General features: G+C 44.3%; 1 protein-coding gene across 1 annotated transcript in view; it reads left to right on the top strand.

Moving 5' to 3' along the window:
• Nucleotides 1–13,252, top strand: part of mxd4 (MAX dimerization protein 4) — a 35,906-nt gene extending 22,654 nt beyond the window's left edge. The window contains exons 4-6 of the mRNA XM_041870938.2: nt 6,257–6,371; nt 9,346–9,508; nt 12,035–13,252. Coding sequence (XP_041726872.2) covers nt 6,257–6,371; nt 9,346–9,508; nt 12,035–12,243 — 487 coding nt within the window. The 3' untranslated portion in view covers nt 12,244–13,252. The remainder of the gene's footprint in view (nt 1–6,256; nt 6,372–9,345; nt 9,509–12,034) is intronic.
• Nucleotides 13,253–20,357: the final 7,105 nt, after the last annotated feature.

The following is a 20,357-nucleotide window of genomic DNA, read 5'->3' as shown; positions in this document are numbered from 1 at the left end:
CACAAGCCCTTAGACTCACTATAATGACAACCATAGATATTTAGACATAGATAGATATACAGTATGTTTCTCTATGTAGCTATATATATATATATGTTTCTGATGGTAATGTTAATACATCCCTGTCTGTATGCTACCATTCCTTGATATGTTTACACTCATACAGGTCGTAAATATGAGCACCCTATAGTGTGTTCACTTCATCCAGTTCTCTGTAATGTCTGCAGTGTGGATCATCATAGGGTCCTATTCACAGGAACATAAAAGGGGATACTATTTTCAACCCACCCTGACGAATTGGAATGAGAAATTTGAAATAGCTCGGTCTGAACGTTGTGTATCGGGAACAGAATGAAATGTGCCTCCTTTTTCAAGTACACTATTACGCGTGTGTGTGTGCGTGTGTGTGTGTGTGTGTGTGTGTGTGTGTGTGTGTGTGTGTGTGTGTGTGTGTGTGTGTGTGTGTGTGTGTGTGTGTGTGTGTGTGTGTGTCAGCCAGGCAATCTTGATAAATATTGAGTGACCAGGGTCTGGTTTAATAACAAACATAAGTAAGTACCAGCAAAGGCCTGTGAGGGACGGACACACACACACACACACACACACACACACACACACACACACACACACACACCTGCCAGATTTCTTGAGCGAGGCGACCAGACATGAGAACAACCGGTTCATAGTCTCTGACACGCAGGGTTGGGGTCAGAAAGAGAGGGAGGAGGAAAAGTACAATCTAATAATGATCTACTTTTTTTAATGGGGGGGGGGGGTCTAAAATGAAAACATTTATGGAAAGAATGACATAGCGGCAAAGTCAATCCATCTGATCCTAAAATACTTGGTTGATGTTTCTCTCCCCCTCCCAGCTAGGTCTCTGTTGGCCTGGTATGAGGTATCCAAACAGAAGATCTCTCTGTTTCACTGCTGTTGTAATAGTGATAAACATAACCTGGTTTCAGTTCAGATCAGTTAGGATACTAAAGACCAGGTCTCTGTGCCATTGTGTCATAAATAGGTGCAGGTGTGGATCTGGAACTGACTCCAGATAAATAAACAGTGGTGAATCTCCAGAGGAGGAGTAGAGGAGGGGAAGCGGGGAGTATGGAGGGCCTACGCCTTGTTTTTGTTTTTTTCATAGAACCAAGATGGTCGCCCATTGGCTCGGGTTACGCTCGGATGATGTGTGCGCCGAGCCCTGCCTAGTGCAGCTGAGCACACTGAGTGGATTTTTCCAGCGAGAGGAGAAAGTAGTCTTCCACCACCACCAGATCAGACCCCAGCCACGGCCCTCGGCCTTCTTCCTGCCCGCTTCCCCTGGCCTCCCCTGGCCTGGGTCCAGCTGCTTCATGTGGGCTGGGGAGTGGGGAGAGTTGGGGCAGGTTGGAGGGGGTGGGGTGGAGGCCCCCACCCCTGGTCCTCTTCTGAAGACACTTGTTCTCCTGTGGGGTGGAGGGTGAGGAGGGTGTGTTGGTGTTGGCAGCCAGGGTGGGATAGCGTAGTAGGGGGGTAGACGAGGGGGGGTAGGTGCCCCCTTGGGAGAAATAGGAATGAAAGCGCTGGAGCACTTTCACACGGCCCCTCGTTTTCAGCTGAATTCCTGTATGCACCTGCAAGATGTTTTTGCTCGACTATTTTTAGAGTAAATGTTGTACGTTTTTTCTGAAGACCGCAATGATTAAACGCCCTGAAGTGAAAGATGCCATTATAAATGAGGTTAGGGGGAATAACGATGTTTGGTGTTGGGGAGAGAAGATGGCTGCTAGTCTAACAGTTCACCCTCAGGCTATGTCTGGGTCTTACTGACCTCCTAATGAAGTGGGCTGGGAGGAGGATGGTCTCACTTTCTCTATAACACAGGCAACGCCCTGCCCTGAAAAAGAAACAACTAGCTTGGGATAAGTACAAGGACCCCGTGTGTGTGTGTGATTGTGTGTTGGCTTGTGTGTGTGTGTGCCTTCGTGTACGTGCACCTGTGTGTGCGTGCAACTGTGTGTGTGTATGTATGTGTGTGTGTGTATGTGCGTTCACAACAGACCCAGGTGTGCTGGGCTCCTCAGCCAGAGAGCTAGCAGCCTGTCTGTGATTAGGCTGATTGTAATGGAGGGTTGGCCTGAGGACAGACAGGAGGTAGTCTGCTGTTAGAGCCAGTTTACTGGTCAGATGGAGAGAAGCCTGGAGCTGGAGGAAAGGAAGGAAGGAAGCCTAGCTAGGACAAAGAAAGGCTTCATGCATTATCCTAGAAAACATAAGGCATTTTAAGGCCCATTTTTTATACAAAATGGGATAAAGGTAGCCATAAAAGAGTAACACAAACTGACTATAGGAGTAGTATAGGATAGGAGTGCTAGGATCTGATCCCACTAGGACACAAAATTACTATAGGAGTAGGATAGGATAGGAGTGGATGATAGGATAGGAGTGGATGATCTGATCCCACTAGGACACAAACTGACTATAGGAGTAGGATAGGATAGGAGTGGAGGATCTGATCCCACTAGGACACAAAATGACTATAGGAGTAGGATAGGATAGGAGTGGAGGATCTGATCCCACTAGGACACAAAATGACTATAGGAGTAGGATAGGATAGGAGTGGAGGATCTGATCCCATTAGGACACAAACTGACTATAGGAGTAGGATAGGATAGGAGTGGAGGATCTGATCCCACTAGGACACAAAATGACTATAGGAGTAGGATAGGATAGGAGTGGAGGATCTGATCCCACTAGGACACAAACTGACTATAGGAGTAGGATATGATAGGAGTGGAGGATCTGATCCCACTAGGACACAAATTGACTATAGGAGTAGGATAGGATAGGAGTGGAGGATCTTGATCCCACTAGGACACAAAATGATTATAGGAGTAGGATAGGATAGGAGTGGAGGATCTGATCCCACTGGGTTATAATCAGTGTTGAGTCAATAAGAGTAGGTTTATATCATGCGGAAACCTCTTGCAATTGGTTTCCGCTCTCTTCTGCTGCAGTAACACGCCACCCTATCAGACAGCCCATATCCAGTGTAGCGTCAAGTACTTTCACATTTGTTAATTCTACCACACATCACTCAAACGACTGTCATCAAATTATCGAGTCCTTTTCTGTGTTGACTGGTGTGGCTGCGGTTAAGTGGTCATTTTGGGGGCGTTGGCATCTGGGGCCCCTTGGGTCAGTGGTTTTCACTCTCAAGGTCAGACACTGCAGTACGAGGCGGCCATTTTGGTTCTAGAGATGCCTTGGGCGTGTGGCGTGCGTCGGCGAAGCTCGCGTCCGGCCCGCTCCCTCGTTTTTGGGCGGTCGACTCACGTTACGCCGCCTTTCTGAGAACACCCCGTGTGGGTTTTTCTTGGCCAGCTTTGCCAAGAGTCTGGCAGTAAGAGATACAGCCTAGAGAGAGTAGAGGAGACAGTAAAGGCGTAGGGCGTTGGCCCTGTGATATTTAGGTCAGTGTGTCAGGCCCTGTATGTGTGTAGTCCATGTCGTGACAGGTTTGGGACCGACACTGTAATAGCTAACCAGCCTGCCAATAAACTGGACATAGATTAGGCCAAGTCATTTGTAAGCCTATGACCTCAACATACATCAAGATACGATCTGTACTTAACTGTTGATTGAAGTGTACATCAAGATAATATCTCTCCTTAAAGATGCGCTATGCAGAAATTGCTCCGCTATTTCCTGGTTCCAAAAATTCTATAGGTTCGACTAATTTCAGTTTATGTGACAAAATAAGCAAGTATAGTGTAGAGAATCATTGTACCATCTAAACCGCTGTGAAATATATTTTCCATAACCAAAAATATTGTATTTTCAGCTGTTTGAAGCTGATATACAAAACCGAAAGTAAAAGACGCAAAAACGAAACTTAAGAACAGGAAGCATAGAAATAGCGCACATAGAACAGATCTACCGCTTCTTAGACTTGCTTTCAATGAGAATGACAGATTTATAACTCACCTTTCTAAGTGAATTCTGTCAGGTCACCCAACAAGTAACGTATTGCAGCTTTAACTGTTGATTGAAACATGCATTAAGATAACATATCTCCTTAACTGTTGATTGAAACATGCATCAAGATAATATCTCTCCTTAAATGTTGATTTCATGTTTTATGGTGGTGGAGTATCATCTCTAGCATATTGCCCGAGCCTCGTTCATTCATCCTTCTGTCCCTTCATCCCTAGCTGGTCAGAAATGGTCAGCTTGTATTCCTCCTCCTCCTCCTCCTCCTCCTCCTCCTCCTCTCCTCCTCTCCTCCCCCCATTGTGAGACCAAGGCCCCCACATTATTGATGTTTGACTACCCTTTTCAATTTGCAGTTTACAATTAATTTTGGGTGCTCGTTAGCACGACCGTTTCCTCATGAGCTGACGTAAAAGGCCACGGTTGCGTCCCAAAATGGCACCATATTCCCTAGATAGTGCACTACTTTTTCAGAGCCCATAATGCACTATGTAGGGAATAGGGTGCCGATTGGGACGTAGCCCATCTCTTTGGCTCTCCTGCTACCAGAGGCAGCGACCAACACAAGCATATTGTCCGCTCTCTCTCTCTCTCTCTCTCTCTCTCTCTCTCTCTCTCTCTCTCTCTCTCTCTCTCTCTCTCTCTCTCTCTCTCTCTCTCTCTCTCTCTCTCTCTCTCTCTCTCTCTCTCTCTCTCTCTCTCTCTCTCTCTCTCTCTCTCTCTCTCTCCTCTGTACAATGACATAATGTGACAGAAAACACACTCACACACTGCGGCTGTCGGGGCTTATGCAACCCGTGTGGCTGTGTTGTTTGGACAGGCCATTAAACCTGCAGAAGGAGTGTGTGTTTGTGTGTGTGTGTGACCTGCACTCGACCCTCGCCGCTCTCTCAACACACTCCGTCCACAAGCTAGAGTGTGTGTGAGGATGTATGGAGAAGAGAGAGAGGATGTATGGTTGTGTGTGTGTGTGTTGTATGTGTGTTGGTGTGTGATGAGAACAGTTGGGGAAGCTGGGTGTTATAGAGTCTAGGACGTTCACCGTTCAATGTAGAGAAAAACGGAGCGAATTCAAGAGGGTGCTACAAAATGAATATCAAAACCTAGTTTTCTTTGCCCTATGTCATTATAAATGACATAGAATGAACCGTTAGATTGTTCTCTACAATATTATAACCTTAGTATACTTGTTCTTGACAGTGTTGATGAAATAAGAACGTTAATTTCCTGGGACAGTTACAAGTTTAGACTGCGCCGCTCTTGGTTGTATCGCTTCCATATTTGGTGTTGTGAGGTGGTACCATTTGGAGGCGTTTCCGTTGGTTGGACCAATCAAAATCAACTTGGTACCTTTGTCATTTTCACCTCCAGATCCTTGGCTTTCATTGTGTATTTTGGCGATCAATCGACGTTGAGAGGGGTCGTTTCTATGGTGATTTAAAGGGAAAGACTCTTTGTAAATAAATATCTATTTAATTTTGTATTCAGCGGATTTCATTAAGAAAAAGCCCAGGTTTTCACTCACGAACCTGCAGCCACTAGTTAGTTTGTCTGTTGACGTTTGAAGTTAGCGCCGTTCTGCCGCGGAGCAGCGCTGCAGAGTTCTATTGAGCAGTGACCCCTTTTTGATCATGCCTGTGAAGACATTCCATTCACTCTAAACATGCTACATTCTCAGAGTAAATCGTCTGTAACGTTTGAACCACATATGGTAGAGACATGGGGTTTGGACTATTGTTTTTCTGACGGAATTCTCTATTTGTATAAACCTTGAATGAATTCATCCTTTTATGGGTGAACACCCTATGGAGTGCTGACAGAATATGAGACTCTACCTTTTGTCATGTATATAGGAAGGGTTTGCATTGCAAATGCGCTAGGATGTAATTTCTCCGCTCCGGATTTGACAGTGGTTGCAACCAGGATGTGTATGCTCCCAGCATGTTTTACATTGACATTATCCCCCCCCATCATCACCACCACCACACCCCGCCTGATAAGCGTTGTGGTTGAGTTCCACATGAAAAAATGACACGAAAACCAACAGAACGGTCACCTGATTAGGATCGCTCTCTAGCGAACCTCTGCCATCTACTTCCCCTTCCCCGTCTCCTCTCAGTCTCTGTGTGCATTTGTGCTGCGAGTGTTTCTACCACAGAAATGACTTCAAAATAATCTCTCTAGTTCACCTGTGTTGACCCTGCAGTGTAGGAGTCTTTCCTGTACATGTTGCTGACTCAACTCACTCCCTCACCACTCTCCACTCTGGTTGTTTGTGTTACAGACGTGCCAAACTACGGCTGTACCTTGAGCAGCTGAAGGAGCTGGTGCCTTTGGGTCCGGACAGCACTAGACACACCACACTGAGCCTGCTGAAAAGGGCCAAGATGCACATCAAGGTACCACGACCACGACCACATAGAACCACAACCACAACCAGAATCACACTGAACGTTAAATACAGCCTTCTAGAATTCTAGAATTGCCGTATCAGGACATCAGTGTAGAAGTACAATTACTAGAATGAACAAAATATTATGTAGCCAAACTTGGTGGCCTTTTGAAAGATCATTCTATCGTTTGTAATTCTACGGGCCACAGACAGAATCTTACACTGTAATTCCAGAGCAACGGAAACTGAAAGTTGTTGAACTTCAAATCACAAAACCACAGGCCTTTGAAAGGGTGAACTATAGTCATAATAAGTCATAATTATGCCACTGGGCCCAGTCGGACTCCAGAGGTGAATAAATTATTGCATCGGACCTTTTCCTTTTCTTTTCAAAGGACCCCAGAGAGTTACCCATTGGCAGACAGACAGACAGGAAGTAGGTCAGGAATGTCTCCCTGTCCTCAGGAAGTACCTCCTGATCCTACCTCAGAGGCTCAGAGCTCAGCTGCTGTTTCCTCAGAAAGTCTCCCTGCACCGCCAGGCACTTACTCTATCTCTCTCTCTACATCTCTATTTTTAAGTCTCTCTCTATCTCTCTCTCTACATCTCTCTTTTTAAGTCTCTTTTTAAGTCTCTCTCTATCTCTCTCTATACATCTCTCTTTTTAAGTTTCTCTCTATCGCTCTCTCTACATCTCTCTTTTTAAGTCTCTCTCTATCTCTCTCTCTACATCTCTATTTTTAAGTCTCTATCTCTCTCTCTACATCTCTCTTTTTAAGTCTCTCTCTATCTCTCTCTCTACATCTCTCTTTTTAAATCTCTCTCTTTCTCTCTCTCTCTCTCTCTCTCTCTCTCTCTTGGTCTCTCTCTCTCTCTCTCTCTGTCGCTCGCTCTCCTAACATAAGAAAACATACTCTAATCTTTCAATCAGAGCCTTTAAGCCCTAAAAAAATGGCTAGCGTGCAAGAAGTTGCATTCCCATTCCCAGGAAAGAAAAAAAGAGCCCTTGCTTGTTACAAAAAGAGTCAACAAAGAGAAACTTTTACAACATAGAAAAAAAGATGGAGTCAGATGGGGATGATTTTCAGATATGCGGTCGAATGTTATAATTGGATTTGGGGTTGGCTTTGGGTCAGCCTCCTCTACGGTTCATTACTTGTTGCAGCTCATGTACACCCAAGTGACAACCCACTGGGCAAAAACTGATTGAATCAACGCTGTTTCAACGTCATTTCAACAAAAACATTGTGATGACATTGAATCAACGTGGAAAACTGACTGGATTTGAAAAAAGTAATCAGCTTAAGGGAAATGTGTATTTTAACCTCAATCCAATGACATGGTGAAATGTTTTGTTGATTTCACGCTGAATTCACGTTAGTTGACAACTCAACCAAATATATACCAAAACTAGATGTTGAAATAACGGTGGGAAGCGAAATACGGTCGGAAAACAGGACCGCAGAAAGACCGTTACAAAGGGAAGGGGATACTCTTTTTTGAACCACTACAAAACCGCAACCAGTACAACATTGTTTACTTCCTGCATTAAAGGTACAATCTGCAATTACAGCAGATTGAGTCTTAAAGAATATAACTTCATCGATGAATTTGGGATCGGTTACATTTCTCTAACCAGGTCCCTCAACTTTATATCAAACCAAGTGGCAGGGCTGTACTTTAGTTGCAAAACAGATTACAGTTTGTGCCTTTACCGTTGCGATGCAGTAGACTTTAGATGGTTACAGTCTAGTTCTCCACAGCTGTTCCACGGACTGTGTGGGTGAGACCGTGTGGTCGGTGGAAAAACCCTCTTTTAACCCTTCACATCCTGTTTACGGTACATAGGCCTGTCCTCTGGTGTACTGGTGCTATAATATCTACGGTTTTAGTTTGGTTAGTAGGCCACTCTAAAAGCACGCGATTACAGCACTTGGTTCGGTTTTCTTCTTCTTCCCCTGTTTAAAAATCCCTTGTTTGTAATTGTGTTGCAATCTGGGTCGTGTGTGAGTAATATCTGCCGTTGGGTCAGCTGAAGTCATGTTGTTCCTATGGTTTCACTTCCTTATTGTGATCACTAATGACTCTACGTGAGAACATACACGTGAAGGTATTGCTCAACTCCAAGCTATCAGAAGCTAATCTGTATGATCATATGAAGAATGATTTCAGTTACATCAATACCTCATGAGTGCAAGCACATAATTAACTCACAAATATTCAGGTTCTTTGTATTCACAGTGTTTCATTGTTGTTCCAAATAAAGACTCCATCAAGCGTCAGACCTGGGTTCAAATACTATTTCAAATATCTCAATTACTTTCACATATATTTGAAATAAGTATTCTGAAACGTTTTATTTGAAAACACAAAGTAGTTGAATATTTTTGGAAATACACTTGGATAGTATTTTAAAATACTCAAAAGACACTGACTAAAATACACTCCAATGCATTTAACCCAGGTATTTGAAATAAGTATTTGAAAATACTGTCAAATACAATTTGGTAGACTATTTGGTTTTTACAAATAACCATTCAAATACTCAAATAAAAGTACTTGTTTTGGGCTGTGTATTTGAAAATACTCAAATACACAGAAAAAGTATTTTAAATACCAGATACTCAAATACACATGTATTTGAACACAGGTCTATCAAGTGTAAAATGTGTGTGTGTCCCAATATCATTCTAAATGTGTGTGTTCCCCAATGTCATTCTAAATGTGTGTGTGTGTGTGTCCCAATGTCATTCTAAATGTGTGTGTCCCAATGTCATTCTAAATGTGCGTGTGTCCCAATGTCATTCTAAATGTGTGTCCCAATGTCATTCTAATTGTGTGTGTGTATGTATGTGTGTGTGTGTGTGTGTGTGCCCCAATGTAATTCTAAATGTGTGTGTGTGCCCCAATGTAATTATAAATGTGTGTGTGTGTGTGCCCCAATGTAATTCTAAATGTGTGTGTGTGTGTGTGCCCTGTAGAAGCTGGAGGAGGCAGACAGAAAGGCTCTGAACACCAAAGAGCAGCTCCAGAGAGAGCACCGCTACCTCAAACGCCGTCTGGAACAGCTGGTGGTGCCGGGCGGTGTGGAACGCATCCGGACCGACAGCCTGGGCTCCACCATCTCCACCGACTCAGAGCAAGGTATGCTGGGACACACGCATGACACACGACATACAAGGTACTCAGAGCATGGTACGATGGGACATATGCTTGACACACACGCGCCTCCCTGAATGCTATAGTGACCTGTGAATGTGGTTTTCATTCATTCTTTGACCCCCCTTTGATTTAACAGCTGATGTGGATCACTAGAACCAGGTGTGGGGAGTCAATGACCGTAAATTAACTAATTAGTGGTCAAGGGGAGGGGAGAGAGAACTAGCAGCACTACAGCTCTTGAGTTGAACACTCAGTATTTTCCAGCACATAATTAATATTTTCCACAAGATATAGTATGTTACAAACAGCACAAAACAGCACAAAACAGCACCAAACAGTACCAAACAGTACCAAACAGCACCAAACAGTACCAAACAGTACCAAACAGCACCAAACAGTACCAAACAGTATCAAACAGCACCAAACAGTACCAAACAGCACCAAACAGCACCAAACAGTACCAAACAGTACCAAACAGCACCCCCACACACCCCTGCATTATCTTAGCCAATGACATACAGATGTAGAATCTTAATTTGAGCCAGTTTGCTACAGCAGGAAAATGTGAATTATTATTTGGACACTATCCACAGCTTTAGGGCAGGACTCTGCCTGACCTCGACCTCTACTACATAGAGTGGATACTGCACTGAAGCCTCCAGGCCCTTGATACATCTAACCTAGTTCCCTCTACCATGCTCTAGTCTATTGGGATGCCTCTCCTTCCCTGCCTGTTCTGTAGACAGTGTTGACTTGATGGACTCCTTTAGTGCTTTCACCTACACCTCAATCTGTACAGAGCCGGAGAGAACTACTGTCCACTGTATTGCTCTGTACACACCTGCAAACACACACACACACACACACACAAACACACACAGAGAACAACTGTCCACTTTATTGCTCTGTACACAAACTGCCCCTCTCGACCCCTGGTGAAGACCACACACTCCTACTGAGCCTGGCCTGGTTTAGAGGTCACGCCCGGGGGCCAAGGTCTCTGCTGCCACTCTCGCTGTTACTAAACACAGAGGCTGTAGCTACACTGGAGCTAGACTGGAGCTAGACTGAAGCTAGACTGAAGCTGGGCTGGAGCTAGACTGGAACTAGACTGGAGCTAGACTGGAACTAGACTGGAACTAGACTGAAGCTGGGCTGGAGCTAGACTGGAACTAGACTGGAGCTGGGCTGGAGCTAGACTGGAGCTAGACTGAAACTAGACTGGAGCTAGACTGGAACTAGACTGGAGCTAGACTGGAACTAGACTGGAGCCGGGCTGGAGCTAGGCTGGAGCTAGACTGGAGCTAGACTGAAGCTGGGCTGTACCTAGACTGGAACTAGACTGGAGCTGGGCTGGAGCTAGACTGGAGCTAGACTGGAGCTAGAGGGGGCTGGTGCTGGAGCTAGACTGGAGCTAGACTGGAGCTAGGCTGGAGTTAGGCTGGAGCTAGACTGGAGCTAGACTGGAGCTAGAGGGGGCTGGAGCTAGACTGGAGCTAGACTGGAGCTAGGCTGGAACTAGACTGGAGCTAGACAGGAGCTAGAGGGAGCTGGTGCTGGAGATAGACTGGAGCTAGACTGGAGCTATAAGGGGCTGGTGCTGGAGCTAGACTGGAGCTAGGCTGGAACTAGACTGGAGCTAGACTGGAGCTAGACTGGAGCTATAAGGGGCTGGTGCAGTTAAGGATGCAATGTCTGCTCCTTCTGCGTATTCCAACTGAAGTTCATTTAAGCTCATCCCTCAAGGTTTTTGTATAAAACTCTCAAAATGACAGTTTATTGAGCGAGTACATGCATGGCTTCTCTCGAATCATATGACCACGTTCCAGACATTTTTTTAAATGGGAACCGAGTTGACCAAGCTCTATGGTTGCTTGCAGTCCAATTCTGATATTTTTTTTCACAAATTGGTCTTTTGACCAATCAGATCAGCTCTGAAAAATATATGATGTGAAAAAATCTGATGTGATTGGTCGAAATACCAATTAGTGGAAAAAGTGTTTGCAGTATCTCTCCTACTCGGCTCCTGGAGGCCCCTGGGTAGGAGACAGGTGTTGTTGTTTACTGATCCTGAGGGTGGTAAACACGTGGGGGATGTTTATCAGTAGGGGGAGGGATTACTGGAGGTAGTGCAGTATACAGAGTTAATGGCCGTCTAAATCCAGCCCTAATCCGCCCGCCGACACACAGGGATGCTGTTTTGTACCCCTCTCACTCTCTGTCTCTCTCTCTCACACACACACAAATACACACACCCACACTCCATCTCTCTCTGTCTCTCTCTCTCACACACACACACACACACACACACACTCCATCTCCCTCTCTCTGTTTCTCTATTTATCTCTCTCTCCCTCTCTCCCTCCCTCCCTCTCTCTCTCTTTCCAACTCTCTCTCTCTCTGTTTCTGTTTCTATCTCTCTGAAAGTCCTGTTGTAGTTATTGATTTGATTCAATGAAGTGTGGAGACTAACAGTATGTCTATCTCCCTTTCTCTCTCTCTGTGCAGAGGTGGACATTGAAGGCATGGAGTCCCCCCTGGGCGAGGGTGAGCTTGGTGAGGGGGACAGCGTGGACGAGAGCATCAGCGACGACGGCCTCCTGGACGGCGAAGAGGAGGAGGAGGAGGAGGAGGAGGACTACAACCTGCAGAGCAGCTCCAGCGATGCCAGCTACACACAGCATTCCTCCCACAGACTGCAGCCGCACCACTGCTAGGGGCCACCAGAGGGCCCCTGAGGGCCACACCTCCAAACAGCCCTCTATGACCCCAGCCCCGGGTACCCCTCCTATTCCCTTCCTACCCCTCCCAACATTGCTCCAACACGCACCCCCCCCAGCCCACGCTACGCCGTCATCAGCCACCCCCCAGCAAATAGCGGCTGTGGTCCATCCTCCCCCGCCCATCCTCAACGTCCCCATTGGCACCAGGAAGTAGACTGTAGAGGTTCCTGTCGTGGCTGACTTCCTGACTTTCTCCTGTCCTAACCCCTACACCACTCACCCTACCTCACCCCCATCCTATCACCCTGTATCCTCTTATCTTGCCTAACCTGTCCCCCAGACCTCCCTCACCTCTACCTGTTGTTGTTGCCGCAGGCTCGGATATAGCAGAGCAGTTTGTGGTTTTGTTGGGGACCTCTGTGGTGTGGTGGCAGACAGCTTTGACTTGTCAATGGGAACTCAGCGTGTGTGTGTTTAACTGTGTGTGTGTGTGTTTGTGTGTGTGTGTGTGTGTGTGTGTGTGTGTGTGTGTGTGTGTGTGTGTGTGTGTGTGTGTGTGTGTGTGTGTGTGTGTGTGTGTGTGTGTGTGTGTGTACGAGGTATAGGATAGAACATTAGCTGGGGACAAACTTCAACTTCAACTCCGTCATTTGAATGAGGCACACACTTTCTGATGGAGAACAAATTATAATGTTCTATTGGAATGTTCAGTTGGAATGTTCTATTGGAACAATTCTCTTAATCTACAAACCCCAATCTGTGTTACCAAATGTACTGGACATTATCTGAGGGGTGAATATTTATAAGGGCAGCACATTGATACCTCCCTCTGGCTGAGTTCCCTAACCACTACTCCACACTACTGACCACGACACTATAAGTGTGTCTGAAATGGCGCCCTATTCCTTATATGGTGGAAGTGTCTGAAATGGCGCCCTATTCCTTATATGGTGGAAGTGTCTGAAATGGCACCCTATTCCTTATATGGTGGAAGTGTCTGAAATGGTGCCCTATTCCTTATATGGTGGAAGTGTCTGAAATGGTGCCCTATTCCTTATATGGTGGAAGTGTCTGAAATGGTGCCCTATTCCCTAAATATTCACACACATAGGTGCATCCCCAGAATCGAAAACCATACTTTACTTTACAGTAGCGTATTGATGTAGCAATAAAACATGGAAAGATACTGCTTTCTCAAGTATTTAAGCGATTCTGGTGGGTAAATTTTCGTCCCAAAATGGCGGCATGATTGCCCTCTTTTACTATGTAATAGAGGGTAACTGGGCATTTTGTAGGGGAAGACAGTGGATCAGCAGGATCAGGCTAACCATTCTTGTTATTCACTAACAGATCCATTTACTTCCCCTGCTGTCATCAGTCTACTCCTAGTTCCAACACTGTTCTACGTTGTGTGTGTGTGTGTGTGTGTGTGTGTATGCGTAAGTGTGTGTGTACACGGTCGGTACACATTGACAAGTCAAAGCTGTAGAAGTGCAAAAATAAATAAAAAATAAAAAAATTACATTCTTGCCAGCTCTAATGATCAGCTCTCTGTAGAGGCATAGGTATCGCATCAAAACTAATCATAACAATGCTTTCATTTCTCTAACTCAAAAGTAGATTAATGTATTTTCTCCGCTATATCTGTTAGCTAGATACTACTTCTGAAGCTTTGGGGACACTGTAAAAGACCAATGTAATGTATTCTTAGAAATGTACAGCAGTGTCTCCATAGCGATGCACACTAGTATAAAATAATATTGACGGAAGAGGCAGATCTTTGGCCATCTGAACATTTAACCATTTAGGCCTGAGTTTTTCTCGTAATCCTTAGAGCTTGGCGTCCCAACACTTCAAAAAGGGCCAGTCCACAACTTGCCAGGTCTGACCAAAAAAATCAAGAAAAAAAATCACAAAAGACTTGCAAAGCTGCAACGGAAAAAAAAAGCTAGCTGTCACTGAAAGTGACAGTGTAGTCTATATTTTCTATTCTATTTTCCTAAATGTTCTCGTTTAACGAAAAGACAAAAAATAAGAGTATATCTATATAAATATATGACAGACAGACAGACAGACAGACAGACAGACAGACAGACAGACAGACAGACAGACAGACAGAAGGCCAGGCTAGTTGAAGGTAGAGAGAGATAAGAACGGGGAAGCTAGCAACCTGGCTGACCCTTTCTCTAGAACTCTCCCCGATGTCATTCTGTGCCTTGGTGACTGTTGTCGTGTGCCCCCTCCCTCCTCCTCCCTCCATCCCTACTCAGGTCTTGACCCTGCTACACACTCCCCGAACATCCACCACTTTGCCCCCCACCTCCACCCCTTTTCGGAGTTGATGAACACTTTGTTTTAACCCCTTCCACCCAATGCCAAATGGTGATGCTGACTCTTCCTTGAGTGAAGAAGGGGCACGTGAAGAACGGATTTTAGCCCCTTTTGCCTCCATCGAGTTCTCCTCAAGGTGTACCCCTGGTGCGGTTGCCAGGTACGCCCTACCCACTCGACGCCCGCCTGCCTGCCCTGCCACGCAGCTTAAAGTCAACACTGACCATACTGGTAACTCCTCATGGCAGCTTCCATTCACTCGCCCTGGCTGGTCATTATTGGGGTTCAATCAATCAACCTAATTGGGGGTTTAAAATGCTTATTTTGTTGTTGTGGCGGCCATTTGGTTTTGGCTCTGTTTATGAAATGCACTTGTTTTGAACAGGAAACCATTGGGAGAGGAGAAGGGAGGAGAAATCAAATCAATGAAGGCAGCTCGTGGTGTTCTCCTCCCTCGCTCCCTCCCTCCTCCCGGTGGCACCTTCCCTACTCTACTCTACTACCATAGTTTTACCGTGACCCTGGTGGTCATGGGGCATCTCGAAACACAGCAATATGACCATCTTGTGCTTTTTAAAGAGGAAGAGGGCGGTTGGTTGGTAGGCAGCGTTAGGTTTTAAAGAAGAAGAAAAAGCAGGATTCATGCTTTGACTCTGTGGTTCATTTTGTGACCAACTATGTTGTTAACATTTCTGTTGATGGATTTTACCTCTGAACTCTCTCCATACACTGAAGGAGGGCGAAAAGAAACAAACTAACTGAGGAAGATAATGTTCTTGAGTTTACATTCATGTCAAGGAACTATGTACATGACTGTTAGTAGTACAGATTTACGACTCTTTCAGTTTGTCGTTAAAATGAACAACTGAGTAAAACTTGTCAAATGAAAACGAAATATTCTCTTGCACAGAACCTCCCATCAGCTATTGTGAGGCAATGATTATGTAAACGGAACACACATGGGCCAGGTATGAAATTTCACATTTTCAACGACATCATTTTAAAATGCACATAGCGCACATTCAGAAGGAGCGAGTGGTTAGAGGGCTGGTATATTAGCAGGGGAGGATACTGATTCAGATACTGTTAAAGATACTGTATGTAGGAGCAAAATAAATTGAAAAGACGTTAAATAGACATATTTTTGGTTGAAAATATGTATTTTTGGTTGAAAATATGTCATTTTGGTTAAAAAAATGTATTTTTGGTTGAAAAATGTATTTTGGGTTGATAATAGGTCTTAATTGGTTGAAAAGGCATTGAAAATACCATGTCTTTTCAACGTCTTGTGCTCACTGGGTTTCAGGGATTAAGACTGCTGGATAGTGGTTATGGAATTTCTTTCAATGATGTGCCTTGAAAAGAACTTTATTTTCTTTTAACCAGAGAGATTGTACTTAGAGCGTGACAGACATTGTTGAGCAAATCACTTGGCGATAGGCTTTGAACACTAAATGTGTTGATTTGTGAATGAGTTTGGAAACACCTGGAAAAAGTGTTGATTAAAAGACGCGTGCACAACTCTCAACCCTGTCACAATGCAAAACAACGTTATTGTAAAAGTAATCAATGGTGCTGTCCAACAAACTTCCTTTAAACGTCAGAGCAGAACTGAAATCTTGACAGCTATGAGAGAGAGCGAGAGAAAGAGAGAGGGTCGAGAGAGAGGGTCGACACACTTATCAATCAAAATGTGTTGACTTTTGTCGAAGCCGCATCTGCTCTGAGATTTATCCAAGCGTGTGTGATTTTTCTTCTCAAAGCACAAAAGCACAGCGTAATGATGATTGAGTTTGTCTGCCAGGCTATTGCTGCCAAGGGAGTCAGCAGGAGGGTGGAGGGAGGGAGGGAGGGGAGGGAGGGAGGGAGAGAGGTAAAATAAGGTTGAGGCTCAGACCAAACAAGCGAAGCCTGTATAGAGGCAAGGGAAAAGTCAACACACCCGGACATACACTCAAACCTGGGTTCAAATTTGATTTGATTTGATTTGATTTGCAACAGTATTGTGGAATCTCTCAAAACACTTTAGCTGTGTTTGATTGTGGCTGTCTGCCTGTTCCTAATGGAATGGGCCCAAAAGTGCAAACCCCACCCATCTGGCTGGCACTCCAGGCAGACCTAACAAGCAAAGTATTTGAAATCTTCCTATTTGAGCTCAGGTCTGACACACACAAAGTCACTTTCAGTGACAAATAGAAGCCATTCCTGTCTAACTGTCCTCTTCAAGTGCAGCGCTATGAACAAACAATCAAATAATGCCGTAAAGAAAACCAGATTCCTGCCAAATAACTAGTCACTTTGATTTTCTTTACACCCCCTTGCGGACAGTCATCAGGTACCTATGTAATTCCAGATTAAATCAGCTTTAATAGCAACATGAAATGTAGATTTTAGTTTAAGTGTATCATTGTCCCTCTATTTAATCCCTCACTAACCCTTTACTGTCCTTGCTGTTTCTTTCTGTGTGACATTGCGAGGGCACCGTCTGAAGATAGGAACGCTTTTTTCCTCCTTTATGTTAAGAGTTCTGGAGTTGTGCGATTGTTCTCTTGTTGTCGTCTTGTTGTCGAGTTGGCATGAGAGAACTCTTAGTCCCGAGGGTGTTGTGTGTCTCGGCGGTAGACAGTTTAGGGGCTCCGGAACTTTGGCCAGAGGGGGGTTGGTTGAGATTAGGTTCGGGGGGGATGAAGGGGTCTGAGGGGGCTTGGCATCGGAGTCAGGCAAAACACTGAGTAGGGAGAGTTCTGTGCCAGAGACCTGTGAATATGTTCCTTTAATAGCAGATGTTGTAATATGCTTTCAGAAGATGTGCTATATTATATAAGTTACTATGTATGTATACATGAGTTTACCTGGTGCTGGATAACATTTTGGCACACACTTGAAGGTATTACTGTGTATTCTTTAATTGTAATATAATTAAAAAAATGTTTTTTACACAAGGTTGTCGCAGCCTTCTTATTTGCGTGATTTAAATAAATGTGTGTTTTAATATTTAAAGGGGATCTGAGGAGGTCTGGCTACCGTCTAGGTCAATGGAGGCTGCTGATGGGAGGAAGGCTCATAATAAGGGGTGGTGTGTTTGATGTATTTGATACCATTCCACAGATTCCGCTCCAGTCATTACCACGAGCCCATCCTCCCCAGTTAAGGTGCCACCAGCCTCCTGTGGTCTAGGCCAGCCATTTAAAATATTTGATGTATTTCTAACAGCTGCACACCGGAAACTAGTCAACTAATCAACAAGATGCTGTTAATTTGAATAAGGTGTGCTGGTGTTAAGATACACCATCATTATGGAACAATGAGGATTTGGCTGAGAAAGGCTGGTCCAGGCTGTTGTAAGTACTTGATTCAATATGAATTCAAATGATCCTATTACTATGCAATGATAAACACAGGAAGGTGAAGTGATATATTATGTAAAATAACCTCTGTAGCCTGGTGGAGACTGGAGAGAATGGCCAAACAGCAATAAAGGTCCAATGCAGCTGTTTTATCTTAATATCAAATCATTTCTGGGTAACAATTAAACTACCTTACTGTGAGTTTAATTAAAATGGTCAAACATAATAATAATTGCTTAGCAAAATGCAATAATTTTGCTTGGACTGTCTGGGAGTGGTCTAAAAGAGGGAGGAGCGTAATGGGAGGGATGTGTAACCTGAACTAGCTGCTATTGGCAGAGAGGAGGGCAACCTCTTTGTTATTGGTCTATTAACTTCTATCGCCTGGTGACGTCCCCAGGGGATCCAAAAACCTCACCCAGCCAAACAAGCTGACATTTCAGGCTGTCTTTTCAAACAGCTCTTATGCTAAAAGGGCATTATCATAATTTTCACAATTTCACAGTATTATTCCAAACTCCTAGAATGAATATATATATATATAACAGGAAAATCACATTGACTGCACTGCCCCTTTAAATAGTTGGTTTGCTGAACTTCTACAGGCTTGTTTTAGGCCCCCTGTTGTCAGATTACTGAAACTGCAATAGCATCACAACTTTGGTTGGTTCATTTCACGATAATGTGCAGTAGTTTAGTAAAAAATAACAACGCCTGAACCAAAACAAAATGAGAGAAACATAAGATTGATAAAGTTGTATACCAAATAACAATTTGAATCTGATTTTTATTTAAGTGCAGTATTCTTTCAATGATAAGACTTTCATGACAATCCTCTAGCCTAAAAATCATAATAGCTAGTTCTACCTAAAAAGGAATGCAGCAAAAATATTAAGAGACAGACAGACAAATGTCGGACTAATACATTATTAATATACAATAAAACAAATTATATACAAATACTGTCCCTGGTAAATGTTAAATCAATTTCCTAATTTGATATGATATAGCTTGATATATCCAACAAATCAATCGTAGACCTCATTGACAAACGCAGTCGCACGACGCAGTTGAAGGGCAATACAATAATTACTAATTATTTATATTATGAGAAACTCTCAAACTCCAGCATACTACATCCAGTGTTGTGGAATTTATATTACTTCTTCAGATTGTCTTTGTACCTTTACTGTTATTTGGCATCTCTGATTTGTCACATTTGTTTTCACGTTTATGCATTTCAAAACAGGCCTCACTGACACAGTGCACAAGAGATAAATGTCCCAGAGCTTACACAAAAGACAGGGTCGTGTTCATTTGGGCACACCGTAGAAAAACATTTTGCAACAGAAAACAAAAACAAGTGTTTCTTATTGGATAAGTTCAGAAAGTACACTATATGACCAAAAGTATGTGGACACCTACTCGAAAATCTCATTCCAAAATCACTTAATATGGAGTTGGTCCCCCCTTTGCTGCTATAACAGCCTCCACTCTTCTGGAAAGGCTTTCCACTAGATGTTGGAACATTGCAGTGGGGACTTGCTTCAATTCAGCCACAAGCATTAGTGAGGTCGGACACAGGTGTTGGGCAATTAGGCCTGGCTTGCAGTCAGCGTTCAAATTCATCCCAAAGGTGTTTGATGGGGTTGAGGTCAGGGCTCTGTGCAGGCCAATGAAGTTCTTCCACACCGATCTCGACAAACAATTTCTGTATGGACCTCGCTTTCTGCACGGGGGCATTTGTCATGTTGAAACAGGAAAGGGTCTTCGCCAAACTGTTGCCACAAAGTTGGAAGCATAGAATCGTCAAGAATGTCATTGCATGCTGTAGTGTTAAGATTTCCCTTCACTGGAACTAAGCGGCCTAGACCGAACCATGAAAAATAGCCCCAGACCATTATTCCTCCTCCACCAAACTTTACAGTTGGCACTATGCATTGGGGCAGGTAGCGTTCTCCTGGCATCCGCCAAACCCAGACTCGTCCGTCGGACGAAAAGCTGACGCGTTGCATTGCGCATGGTGATCTTAGGCTTTTGTGCAGCTGCTCAGCCATGGAAACCCATTTCATGAAGCTCCCGACGAACAGTTCTTGTGCTGACGTTGCTTCCAGGGGCAGTTTGGAACTCGGTAGTGAGTGCTGCAACTGAGGACAGAACGATCTTTACGCGCTACGCGCTTCCGCACTCGGCGGTCCCGTTCTGTGAGCTTATGTAGCCTACCACTTTGCGGCTGAGCTGTTGTTGCTCCTAGACGTTTCCACTTCACAATAACAGCACTTACAGTTGACAGGCGCAGCTCTAGCAGGGCAGAAATTTGACGAACTGACTTGATGGAAAGGTGACATCCTATGACGGTGCCACGTTGAAAGTCACTGAGCTCTTCAGTAAGGCCATTCTACTGCCAGTGTTTGTCTATGGAGATTGCAT

Source organism: Coregonus clupeaformis, unplaced genomic scaffold (genome assembly GCF_020615455.1).
Source record: "Coregonus clupeaformis isolate EN_2021a unplaced genomic scaffold, ASM2061545v1 scaf0315, whole genome shotgun sequence".
NCBI lineage: Eukaryota > Metazoa > Chordata > Actinopteri > Salmoniformes > Salmonidae > Coregonus > Coregonus clupeaformis.
The sequence above is the reverse complement of the archived record's forward strand: the minus strand, read 5'-3'. Positions and strand labels throughout refer to the sequence as shown.